The sequence below is a fragment of the Mesoplodon mirus genome (genome assembly GCF_964341445.2).
Source record: "Mesoplodon mirus genome assembly, chromosome: 5".
Classification (NCBI taxonomy): Eukaryota; Metazoa; Chordata; class Mammalia; order Artiodactyla; family Ziphiidae; genus Mesoplodon; species Mesoplodon mirus.
The window spans coordinates 117,161,409-117,174,814 of record NC_138980.1 but is presented as its reverse complement, the minus strand read 5'-3'; the positions used below and the strand labels follow the sequence as shown (position 1 = coordinate 117,174,814).

General features: G+C 34.2%; 1 protein-coding gene across 3 annotated transcripts in view; it reads right to left on the bottom strand.

Annotated features, from left to right (window-relative positions):
- Window positions 1-13,406, bottom strand: part of EDIL3 (EGF like repeats and discoidin domains 3) — a 438,162-nt gene that overhangs the window by 157,894 nt on the left and 266,862 nt on the right. For all 3 annotated transcript variants that reach the window (XM_082623484.1, XM_082623486.1, XM_082623485.1), the window contains one exon: window positions 6,705-6,886. In XM_082623484.1, the coding sequence (XP_082479610.1) occupies window positions 6,705-6,886 (182 nt within the window). The remainder of the gene's footprint in view (window positions 1-6,704; window positions 6,887-13,406) is intronic.

Sequence of the window (13,406 nt, the reverse complement as noted above, 5' to 3'; positions counted from 1 at the left end):
TGGGATATATAGCCCAGAGGCTGCCCAGATGGTCACGTGAAGAGATTTGAAGAGGGAACCAGAGTAAGTTTGCCATGAAGGTGATCAAGGTAGATTGGAAAACCAGAGATATTAAACTTTGAATGTTTTGTTTTTTCCATGACAGAGAGTTATTTTCAATCAATTCAGATGACCTCCATTTCAATCTACCAGTATCATAAACTAAAAAAAAAAAAAAAAAAAAATCACTCTGGTAATACTCATGAGACATTGGGAACTAAACGAACCACAAGACATTTAAAACCTCAACCTTTGTAAATACAGAAGATAAGTTGGAAATGTTTTCCTCATGGCCAAAATGTATAGCAAGTACGTATAATGAAAAAGTCTTTTATATATGAGTGTTTTACTGAATTATCTACTAACAGTTTAATAGATGCTAAAAATTGTGTTAAAACAACTCCCTGTAATCTTCATATTCTATATTTTATGAATAATACTAATACATTTAGTCGGGATTTTTTTGACATTTCTGTAAGGGCAAAAATGACATAGCGTAAGCTTGGGAAATACTAGTACTTCAAATGTTTCTCTATGGTAAATTAATCTTAGAGAGAGACTAAGAGAGACATTAAAATAATATGATTATTTTAACAACGGTAATGTCTAAAGTTTCAAACTCTGGTGGTGTTATTATAATAACAAACTTATAAAAAATTTGCAAGAAGTTAAAATAGACTTTTTTTTTCTTTAACATTTCTGGAACAAAACATAACCAGGATAGGAGGAGATGAAAATTTTGGTGTTTGGCACTCCGGGTTTAATTAGCAGACTTCCTGGCAAACACCTTACAAATATTACCCACGCTCATCTAACGTTGCATATAAAAGTGTTTTGCAGTGGTTACGGAGGAAAGTATGGGCCACTGGAATTACAGAAAGCTTGATTCCTCTGCTGCCCAGATGTGTGAGGAATTCCTTATATTGTGGAGAGTTGTAGCTCATATGGCACCAATGGGATCATGCTTAGAGGGCACAATTCACATGTAAGTATACAACAGCTGAACATAGAGATGAGCTAAGTTGTTTGGACATTCTCAGTACCACTCAGTGCAGTATGATTACCATGTGAAAACAACCACTATCTCTCTCCCATCTATTTTGTTCAATAATCTCTTTTCTTCTATCAATTATCTGCATCTATCCAACACAGTTTGTTCTTTTTTTATTCAAGGTGCTATGGAAATAGACTTAAATCAGGTGTAATACTAACTCTCAAGTGATATAGGAGAAAGGTAAACAAAGACCCTTTTATGTTAAGTATATTAGTTGCTATGATTGAAATATATAGTTGGCAGAGTGGGAAAAAAGGACAGTGTAGTCACTTATGGCTTTGGAGATAAACAGCAGGAATTTCAGGAATCACTTTATAGAAAAGGCAATAAAGGAGCTAAATCTAAAGAAGGTTGGTAGATGATCAATAGAAAAACCATGAAGTGTATGTGCCTAACCACAACAGCAGTAACCAGCCAGGTGAAGTTGAGCAACAGCAAGAAATCCAGGTCAGTGAGGTCTTGGGTGCTGAAAGAGAGGAAGCAGCTTAGAGGAAAGAGAAGAGATTCCCAATGCAGCTTCTTTTATATTAGAGAACAATTGCTATCTGATTAGTCATCTATTCCATAGCTCAGAGAATCTGGAGTTAAGATCCAAAACACATCCATTAAAGCAAATAAGCAAGCAATATGCACTAGTATTAGTATAAATGTAATTAGAGACTAACTATATTTATTGTCAATATTATATATTGATATAATATATTTATTATCAATATATTTATTTATCAATAAATATATTGATAAATATATTATATCAATATATTTCAGTAAAGATGCATCATGTCATTTTTAGTTAATGCTAAGTGCCTTTTTGTTTTTAAACATTAAAAAGTAACATTTTTTAAAAGCATACACAACTATGTGTGGAAGCTCACTTCTAATAAACAACTTAAAGGAAAATAGTAATTTTCCATACAAGATTACTATTTTAAACAAAGATGATTAGAAGCAATATATTAATGTCTAGATGTAATTAACCTTAGAGAGATGTTTAGTATGAATGGGAGTGTATCTGAGAATGCAGCTTTTTTCATGAAAAAACAGGCTAAAACATATTCTACTTGAATGAAGAAGTAGTAAAGACAGATTTGATTCTGTGCAATTCAGGTTCTGTAACTAGAAGACAACCTGGAAAAAAAAATCAACTTTTTAATTTTATGATTTTAAAAACGGTTTTTGTGTTTCAAGGAGCTCCAGGTGCCTATAAGTACCAAAAAAGTCTTCAAACATATTATATATAGGCTTTTGAAATGAAATACATGATTACTCTATTTTCTGCAGCATTTTAAATACCTAGTTCACAAAGTTTAAAAAATCCCACCACATATGGAATTTATATTCCAGAAATGTGAACTTGTAACATAACTTGTGCTCACATAAGTCTCTTTTGGGTCCATGTATCTACACTAACTATTATTTTGTTTAAAATGCAAAAGTCAGATGGTCTTGCTTTTGGGTATTTAAACTTTTCTAACAAAGAAGAATCTAATAGCCATTTAAGAACACTAACTGTTGAAAATACTTAAAGACTTTATGACTAATGAATAATGACTACTTAGGAATTGCTGCTAAAGGGGGGACGCACTTCTGACTAGGATATACAACATGGTTCTGCCTCCCTCTAGTTTACAGACTTTTTGCGGGTCACATAATTCCTACTATTCTTCCTCATTTTTCTTCACTGTCGTTTCCTCTCCTTCCACCCATGCAGTTATCACTACTTGCAGTTCCAACAACAAAGTGCTCAGATCATCAAGCAAAAGTGTTTTTTGCATTTTATTTATTTATTTTTAATGTATCTCAAGCATTACAAAACCAGGCTTTATGAGCTGATGAGCCCTGTTTTTACAGGGCAGTCTGAGGATGACCTGCAATAAATAGGTCTGTGGGACAATCCAGAAGTTTTTATTTTTATCCAGTGACCTATGTGATTCCTAGGCACATTAAAGTTTGAGAAATAACTAACCCCCCTCACCGCCCACTAAACTCTGTGGGATATAGAAAAGGAACATATTAAGTTCATATTCACATTTTCTAAAAGGGTAATGAATTATTTAAAATAGAAAGATCTAGATCTATTTTTCTGTGATAAAATACTAGCACTGAAACAACTACTGGTAAATTAACTTTCAAAGGAAGATTATGGCTTTGCTTTAATATACCCATCAAATAGATCAGCATATAATAATATATCTATGTAATATATAGTGTAATGGGAATTTCTCTCCTTTCATATTCTATAAATATGCCAAGCTAGTTTTTAGTTTAACAAAAGCTCTATTAAAAATAGACTGTTTGGATATAATAAAATATTATGGTTCAAATAGAATGGTTAGCAGATGATGTAAGACCAGGCTACACATGTTATACTATTATGTTTACTTACTTTTCTATATTCTAGATTGAAAGCATTGTCAAGGCAAATACTACCTTTTTTCTAGTGCCCAGTAGAGAACAGACCACAGGGTAGACACTCATTTAGTAAATGTTTGTTGAATGGATGAATAAATAAATGCCTGGAAATCCAATGTATATGCATCCCAGAAAGAACATATACAAATAAAATCACCTTGGAAATTAAAAAAAAAACCAAACAAACAATAAATGAAAACTACTTGTAGCTATAAAAAAAAGAAGAGAAAAATAACAGGAATAGAAAATATTTATCTTTTAAAATAAATAATAAATAATCAGCCTGGCTTATCTGATTCAGTGCGCAAAGTTCCCAGAAGGTTTAGATAAGCTTTTAATTTTTATATATTACAAGGCATATTTCCATAATTGTGCAAAGTTGTTATTTCTGACATATCAGTCAAAAGGGAAATTGATATTCCAGGGTGCTAATGACCCAGTTAGTGTTGAAGGTTATTAATTACTTGGAAAAAAATCTGGGTGAGGAAATAAAGGTCAGAAAAACTTGAAAAAAAAAAAGGAAAAAAACCTCCCTTTTTGTTTAACTGAATTTACTGTACTAACCCCTTAAATTCAGAACTAATTATGAATATTGTGGTACTATCCATAATTGCATGCTGAGTGTGTAAATTTAAAAATGGCCATTTCAATTTTCATTTCATCAAGACAAGGAAGAAAATGAAATTGAATACTAATTAGGGCATGTGTCGCATACACCTGAAAGATTAGGGGAATACTGTGCTCATTATAAGTGAGTTTAAGTACTCAAATGTTTCATTTGAAGGACTGAATATAAATAAAAGAATTACATGATAAGGGAAATTACTAATGCTCAAACAAAGAATATTTGGTACATAATTAGACTTCCCAGAGCCTCCTAGATACAGTTTTCCTTTAAGAAAGGGATACATGTTTTCTTTTTAGAAAAATAACTTAGAAAATAAGATGTTATTAGAGAATATAATAACATAATACTCTGAACACAATCACGAAGTACGTATTGAATAACAATGGTGAGTTTTCAGTTTTCCTCCCATCATATGCAAGATTTCCTCATCTAATATAAACCCTTTTATTTTACTTTTACTTGTTTTTCTCTAAGAGTTCATTATCATCTTCACACCAAAAGAAAAATAATAATAACCACAGTAATAATAGTTAAAGACTGCCCTTAAAAGAAGTATTTAATTATTCTACTTAGGTTGATAAAGTTATATTTAATCTAAGTTCCTCTAAGAGTCTACCCCTGTCCTGTTTCACTGAGGTTATTTCTACCTATAATCACTGGGATAAAGAACTTAAAATTCATTCACACTCTGAAAGACTTCTGCATAGTGTTAAGTAGGCAATAAACTGTGACAAAATAAATGAAAAATCAGGATATAAAACAATCATAAGGTGTTTCTCAGAGAAAAAAACTGCCGAAGTGTGTTATTTATGGTTTATTGAAATAGGAAATCACTGACGCTCACAAACAATTTGTCAAATAGAAACCCTGATGCAAACTTGTGACATCATCTCTCAATTGCTCTACAATTTCTGCTGTGAATCATAATTTCTAAAGTTTTATCATGACCTCAATCCTATAAATACATTTCATAAGGTCAACTTAAAGAATGGCCTCTGGAATGATTTTTAGCAAATAGAATACAAGCATTTTTTGTCGTTTTGTGTTTATTTAAAACTTAACTGGAACTTCATTAGTCTATGATCAAAACTGTACAAAGGTGCCATTTCCACTCTCTGGAATTTTCTTTGTGCATGTGGCTGTAGATTAGAAAAATCATGTGCAACTTAAGAAGGAATTTCTGCAAATGCATGCAAATTAAATTCATAAAACAAAACAAGAATATCAGGCAACCACATGGAGCCATGTAGATAAAAGAAATGTATATAGGATATGTAAAAATTCATAAGAAATCTGAGCAAAGATATATCTGAAGGAGCTTTTGGCCCTGTTTTGAAAGTACTACAGAAATCATACTACTTGGCCGTAAATCAATTTCCCTTTCTATTAACTGCCTATAAAGCAGTCTCTATCTTCTGCTATAACATCACATGGATTCCTATCTTAAACATTACCTCGGACTCAAACTATGTAGTCAACAGATAAAACAGATCAGCTACCTAAACAAATCAAAATTCTCTAATAACTCCCTATTCCAATGGAATAAAGCCAAAACCTTTTGGTATTCATAAACCCTATGGCGTGCTGAACTCGCACACTAAATCTGAACGCATTCCTCTAGCAACCTAAACACAAGTCATGATTTTCTACATGGTGTTGCCCAGATTCTCACCTAGCATCCTGGATCATGCTGTTCCCTCGATATCTGGTCTCTACTGAAACCCATCTTCCAAGGCCTATCTTAAAAGCTATCTTCCAGTGAGGCTTTCTCCTGATAATTAATTACTTCCTCCTCTGACCCCAGTGTATACTGGATTTTCCCTCTCTTCAGCACACATCAATGACTTATTAGATGTTGTTAACATGCTCCCCACCAACAGAGGTATAATCTTTCACAGAAATCGTGGTTTGATTACCTTTTCTGTCTCCAAATAGGTAGTTTCCTGTCTCACTTCAGCTAAGGGCTCAAAAAGTATTTAAGTAGATAAAATATAAGAGGCAGGCATTAGTACCCTCCATCACATCTTTGGGAAATCACTTAGTCTCTTGGTATGGCATTGTTTTCTCATGTTTTTTAAAAACATAGCTGACTGATGCTAATAAATAATAGAGTATGAATTGAAACACACTCAGCTAGTGAAAGAGGGTGCTAAGACATTTGAGGTATTATCATAATCCATTGCATATTCTGTATTTGCACATATGGAACTACTTAAGACAGAGAAGGAAAAGACACAATTTTTACACTCTTGAAGTATCAAAAGTTGCTACTAAATGTTAACACAGTACTAAGGAACACATGGCGTACGTAAAAACCTCCCTCTTTGATATGTACCTTAAGATTGTGATATAACCCAAGAATTTAAACATTTTTAACCCCCTTAACACACTTTCCAATGGAATGTGCATGTTTCCCACAGTTTCAGAGTTTACAGTCCATTTGGACTCTAGCTAAATCATCCTTTCCTCTGTGACCATGAAGAAAAGTCACACTTTGGACCCTCACTATCTTCTTTGTGAAATGACTCTGGTCATTCCCTGCCAGTAACCTTGTTCCATCCCATCTGTTACCTGAATCCATGGCCATCTGTCATTTTCTGCAGCTGTCCAGGCATTTATAAGCCCCTTCTTATTAAGACGTGCATAGTAGGGATACCATTTCTGGAGTCCAAAAAGAGCTCGGTGGGTAGATGAAGCCGTGATTTGCTGATTTGAAATGATTCCACCTTCAATTCCCAATGGGCCCGAGCATTCTGGGAACAAGTGAGAAAAAAAAATTGAATGTATTAGAAATAATCCATATCAAAATATGGCTGTTAGATTTGATGGGAGATATTTTTAAATTGATTTCAACGTGGACCATCATGCCATTCAAGCCCCTCGGAATTGACAGATTTGTTACTGATCACTACATGAAGGAAATAATTCTTGCTCTCATGCCACTCTCTTCTTCCTTTGCTTTGAATGTGGCACCTGAACAGACATGTCCCTTCTGCACTGCGATTCTGCGTTATGTACTGTTATCCTTTGCTGATCACATTAAGAAAAGTGTAATGTCCTTAAAAGGTCTCTCTCATATTTTATATTCCCATTAGCATGCCCCACAAATCATAATTCCTCAATAAATATCTGTTGATCCATTATTTCTTGACTAGCCTACGTCTGAGGTTTGTATCAAAATCATTTTCATACTGACTTAGCATTTCTCACTTCTATAAATTTTTTAAGTTAAATTTTTATAACCACTGTCAGTTATGTTTCCACAAAAAGGGCAATGTGTAAATCTGTCAACATTTAAAATTATTATAATAATAACTTGTGATATGTTATAAGTAACAGGAAATATGTAGACAAATTATTTTTATAGAGTAAGCAGGTAAGCACTCAGACATTATATAGAGCAGTATAAATACCACTCAGTAAATCAAGATATTAAAATATTTATATTTTGAAATCCACAACTCTACCAATCGGGATTCTACACAGACATTTTAGCTTTTTTCTTTTATTGTTCTTTAAATTTGCAACTTGGAAATTCAAGATAAATTTCCTAATAAAAATTTTAAATACTAAGATTAAAGCATAATATACTCAAATAATATGCTCTCGGATACCAAATGTGTTTAGATTTTAAGATTAGAAATGAAGATAAATCAATCTAAAAATTATATATGTACCATATATCGTATAAATTCGAATTTCTTAATTATTTCCTACAATTTCACCAGAAAGTACATTTATTGTGAATTCAGTTTTGAAAATTCAGAAAAAATAATATGATATAATGAAAAGTAATACCTAGTTTTCTTAATTTCATTAACATTTCATATACTACATTCAACTTACTGCAAAATTAGATTTGTAAAATAAATATGATAATTCTATTATAAAATACACTATAATAACATACTAGAATTCCTGAAAATATGAAAGAAGCATACTGCTGTTATTAAATGTTAGTGTTTATAAGTCAACTTGATCAGTGATTGCTACCAAGCATATTTTAGATTTTAATTACTATTGAAGTCTAATGATTGTCAGTAATTAAATGTTTACACTCAGATTGAGATTGCAAATATGAAAGGAAGAACTTTACCATTGGACTATAATATTTTAAAAAGTTACTAAGATGCTTCTCACTGGTAACCATTTTTTTCACTAGGTGTAAACATGTTTCTTTTTTCTATTCCAAGCTCAGATAAGTAGTTCTAAGCACATTACTTACTAACATTTCCCCAATGAATTTAGAACCTTTAACACTTTTTATAAAAACAAAAATGTGTGGATAAGTAATCATCTTAATCAGTTGTTATTAGTAAAGATGACATTAATACAGCAAAAATTGCATCTCTGTGATTGACAGTTGACAAATCATTCACTTGATAAGTTAAATTTAGGTAGTAAGATCTTTTCTAAAGAATTGTATCTAGAACTCTTTAGCACTTTATAAAGGTGCACTATATCACTTTGAAGTCATTAAATTAAGAAGTCATTCGTTTTTAGAATAGCAGTATTAGAAGCCACCAATAATAAACTGATTTTCACATTCCTAAAAAATTAATGTTGAAAACTCAAATGTTGAGTCTTTGGCCTCTTGCTTTGCTTTGCATTTCAAACTTCAAGATCTTTACAGATTTCATAAAAGCACTAAGAAATTTTCATGATGCTCTTTGATTTTAAGCAACTGCAGGAGCCTGGCTTTTTAAGAATATTGCCATTAAAAAGAGTCTCAAGGATGCCTGTCCTTGATTTGTACAATGTTTGGATGGAAAAATGCAGCAGGCAGGGAGGCCATTTATTGTAGGCCAGTCAGTGGCATGGCAGAGTTAGAGAGCCAGCTTTGATTAATTAAACTGCTTAGCCTTAGAAAGAACTGTGTACCATTTAGTTGCTTACTTCTAAGAACCTTCTGCTGAATTGGATACCTTCACCAAATTTGTAACCATTTTAAACAAAATTAGACCTCAAACTACACTATTCAGTATGTCTACTTTGTCAGCACTCTTAACCTACCAACCTCCCCTTATTAGCTACTATATCAACAAACACAGTGGCTGTGAACAGTTGCATTATCATATAGGCCAAACACCAATGAGCAATTTAAAAAATATATTTTCAATTTTTTGCTCCGCCATAAGGCTCCCAATCTTTGTCATGCCCTCAACAGTCATTCATTCAAATAAAATATAATTTAAAAAAATTTGACATGTTATACTTATATAGGGCTTCACAGCTTACAAAATATTTTCACATGAGCTATCTCATTGTTGTGATGTCAAACTGATGAATATTTCTTTTCTCAGTCCTCAATTCCACAATTTTTTTTAAAATAAAGTTTTGTAACATTCACTTACATACTATACTTTACCTTGCTGATCACTAAAGCCCAGCAGAGGGAACATGACTCTGGGGGGTTCTTGACCAAAGCATGAGTCTGTGAGGTATCAGCTTAATTCCTTAAAAATTGAGTGGTCCTCAATTTTTCTCATTTTAAAAATTGTGGTTATGGTGACCCCTAATTCACCAGCTGTGAGGTAAGGAAAGGTAAACAGTGCTTTGCCTTTGTGACTATAAATTGTGAATAATGAGCTTGGTTCTACAAGTCCACTTGCATTTCTCTCTTTAGAGATGAGGTGATCCTGGCCTTTTAGCTCCTGTGGAGAAGGCACCAGATCTTACACTGCTGCATGCTTAGATGCTCACAGTGGCTTGGCTTGTACACAAGAAGAGCTCAATAAATAAGTGCTGAATATTGGTATTGGGTTGGGTTTTTTTTTTTTTTTCCCTAAACAGCAAACTAATAAGCAAATCCAACTCTTACATTTTATTTCACACTGGAAAGTTATCACAACACTAGCTTTTCTTCACTCATCATTTGGACCACAGTCAAATGGATGTCATCATAATAAAAGGTTCAAAATCTAATTTCCTTTTGCCTGTGCCATCCACTTCCCCAATGTCCTATTAAATGCAACAATTAAAAACTAATGAAGGAGTTGCAATTCAGAATGCAAATGATTATACACCTAAGATTAAGTGACCTTAAGCAGCAAACAATAAGATGCTTAAAAGAAAGATAATATGGAGATATACACTGCTATCGCTATCCATAAGTGAGGGAAGGATATGAAATAATACTTGAAAAACAATATTAGATGAGCATTCTGAAGTTTGAAAAATGCATCCACATATGTTTCCTCACATAATCAAAATAATATTTCAAGGAAAAAAGATTATCACACCTATTTCATAAATGAGGAAACCTTTGAGGAGGGAAGTCAAACTCATAAAAGATGAGTCTAGAATTTAAGCCAAATGCTCTGTGCACAAATAGAAAATAATGTCAATTGATAGAATGAAGAGTTCAGTAATTCTTTAAAAGTTGATTCTGAATTTCTTTTTCTTCTGTGTTTTTATATGGGGATGTGTGTATAAACATACTAGGATAGAAGATAGGAAAATTAACATGAAGGAAACATGTAGAATATTACTAGTGGTACTTAGGATATGACAGAGCTTTCACAAATTGGGATACCTTAAAATAGTAGACAACAGTCTGTGGCAGTGAGTCACAGAAGTAAATATTGAGGTATTATGGTGGTCTGTGTCCCTTTACAGGTGTTAAAAAATTGACCTACTACCATTATTGGCCTATATACTGCTTATCTAATATGGATAGGTTTATTCAGTCTTGACTAATTTATTGACCTCTTACTACATGCCCATCTATTCATCAATATATCCATCCATCCATCCATTCTCCATTCATTAAATTCAGTTTTGAAAAATGCATATTCATTAAAGGCCTACTATATACCAAGCACTTTTCCAGGCAGTGGAGATACAGGGATGAACAAGGCAGAAAAAGTCTCAGCTCTCAGAGTTTATATTCTAGTGGAGAGACAAACTATACACAAACATTTAAATAAACCATGAAGTGATAAGTGAAAGAAAAAAAAAAGGGTGAACCAGGTGGGAGTATGAGATGATCAGAGATGGCCTTTCTGAGAGGTGACATAAATCTGATCTCTGAGTGAGAAACAGAAGTCAGCTACTGAACTAGATTTACTGCACTGGTTTTCTGAAGGAAACATTTTAATATAATAAAGTAGAGGCTGTGATGTTGGATGCACAGGATTCCCTGGGAGAATGGGAGAGGAAATTATAAGCCAGCTTGGGCTTCAGGGAAAGACTTCCTTGAATAGAGTAGGGATTAACATAGTGAAGAAGAAAGGGAGGGCAGACAGAGAGATAGGAAACAGCCTGGTATGATTAGGGACATAGAGGCAGATCAGTATTACTAGACCAAGATGGGCTGGTCAGAGGATAGTCAACGATGGGATGAAGAAGCAGAGATAGCCTAGATTATTTTGCTGAGAAAAAATTGATTCTACTAGTGATGGGGAGCTTCTGAAGGATTCTAACTATGGTGATATTGTCACTTAATATAAATGACTTAAGAGGGGACAAAACTATGGCCAAATAGCAAGCTACTACCATGGTCCACGTGAAAAATGATGCAGGTCTGAAAGAGAAATGGAAAAGAAGAAGAGTTCAAAGCATACTTAGAAGTTAAAATTGAGCAGAGCTAGTATGAATTAGATGTAGAATGGAAGAGAGAAATGGAGTATCTTCCAGGGTGACAGATAGTAAATAGCAGATAGCAGCTCCCAGTTAAGGGATTGGCCATGTCTCACAAATAACACCTTTGAATCTAATTCCTTCCTTAAAATTTTCTCAAAAATTATTCTCGCTGGTGGATTGCATTTGAGGGGACCTGTTTTAGTCTCACCTGCTATTATCATGCAGAACCCTATGGGCTACCTTCACATCAACCAGGCTGCAGGGACAGGATTGAAAATTGAAAACCTGCCTCTAAGCTGAGGCCACATCCAGAACTTCCTTGCCCTATGGCTCATCCATGTGTGTACATCTGCTGTCCCACAAAATGGGGAGCCCCTTTGTAGACAGGGATTATATCCCACATAGTATCCAGCAGCAAGCCTCATTCTTAGCAGACAATTAATCTTCAAATAAATATAAAAGGTAAATAAACAGTAAAAATTACAGCTAACATTGTAACATTTTATTTGTGTAATTTATTTTAAAATTAAAAAATTATTTCACTTAGTCTCTCAAGAGTACACAGATTCTGAAGCCTTTAGACATTGTTTACATGCTGAGTAAAGAGGGAACGCATTTCTTCCAGAAGAAAAAAAAAAATGGACTGGCAGTCAAATGGGTTACTTCTCTTTCAACTAGTTGCCACAAAGCAACCAGGTATTTCTGAAATTGTCCACCGTTACCCTTAGAGTGGGACCAGTGGCAATTTGATCACTGTCAAATATGGCAGTAGGACATGGTGGTCTACATTTCCTGACCATAAGAGCTGTGTTTATGTATCTTTGGTATTGTGCTTGCTTTTGCCAGATTCAACAATAACCCTAAATTAATGAGTCCAACCAACAACGATTACCAAAGGCTTTTAGGTGTCATTTACATAATCAGTTAAATAACTGCTTTGCCTGAATTGTCTGAGTGGCCTGGAAATGCCTCTGACCTGAGGCCCTGCTGTTCAGATGAACTGAGCAAGTGAGTGATGTCACCTGGAAGGCTGAGCAAGAGCAACTGGGCCAGCTGGGGCCAAGCCTCACATGCTGTCCCCAGAGCGACTTCTCTGCCTTTGCCAAGTTCACACGCAAATAAAATAGCTTCAAAGTGAAGTTCTTCTCACTCTGCAAATTCATTTTCTGGAGCGTGGCAAAGAATGGCGTCTGCATTTTATTGATCTTTCAGCTGACAAGGAAGCAGTGCCTCAAGATGTCTCACATCTTGTTCCTGAGTGTGCTGATTAAGCCTTTCAAAGAAGGGAGATGCTTGGCTGAATCTGTAACAGGAATGTACTGCTTTCATTCGCTCTATCTCAGTATCCAGACATCTTCAGAATGAAAGGATTTCAAATTAAAGCCATGTAAGAAACAAATCTTTAAACATCTCCAGTCTTCTCTTTCTCTGGGCATCTCATCTTACAGGAGTGTGAGACCTCTGCTGTGCTTAGCATAGCACGATAATTGTGCTGAACACGAGCACTGGCGAAGGAATTACTGATGACCTCCAATACTGCAGAAGCGAATGCTGATTCAAGCAGAAACTTCCCTCTGTGCCACTTGGACCATGGCCTTTCTTTTATTCCTAGTGTTTGTTCTACTTTAGAGTTGTCTTGATACTAGGTTCTAAATTGGTGAGGGAGAGATCAAGGCCACCATTCCTCAA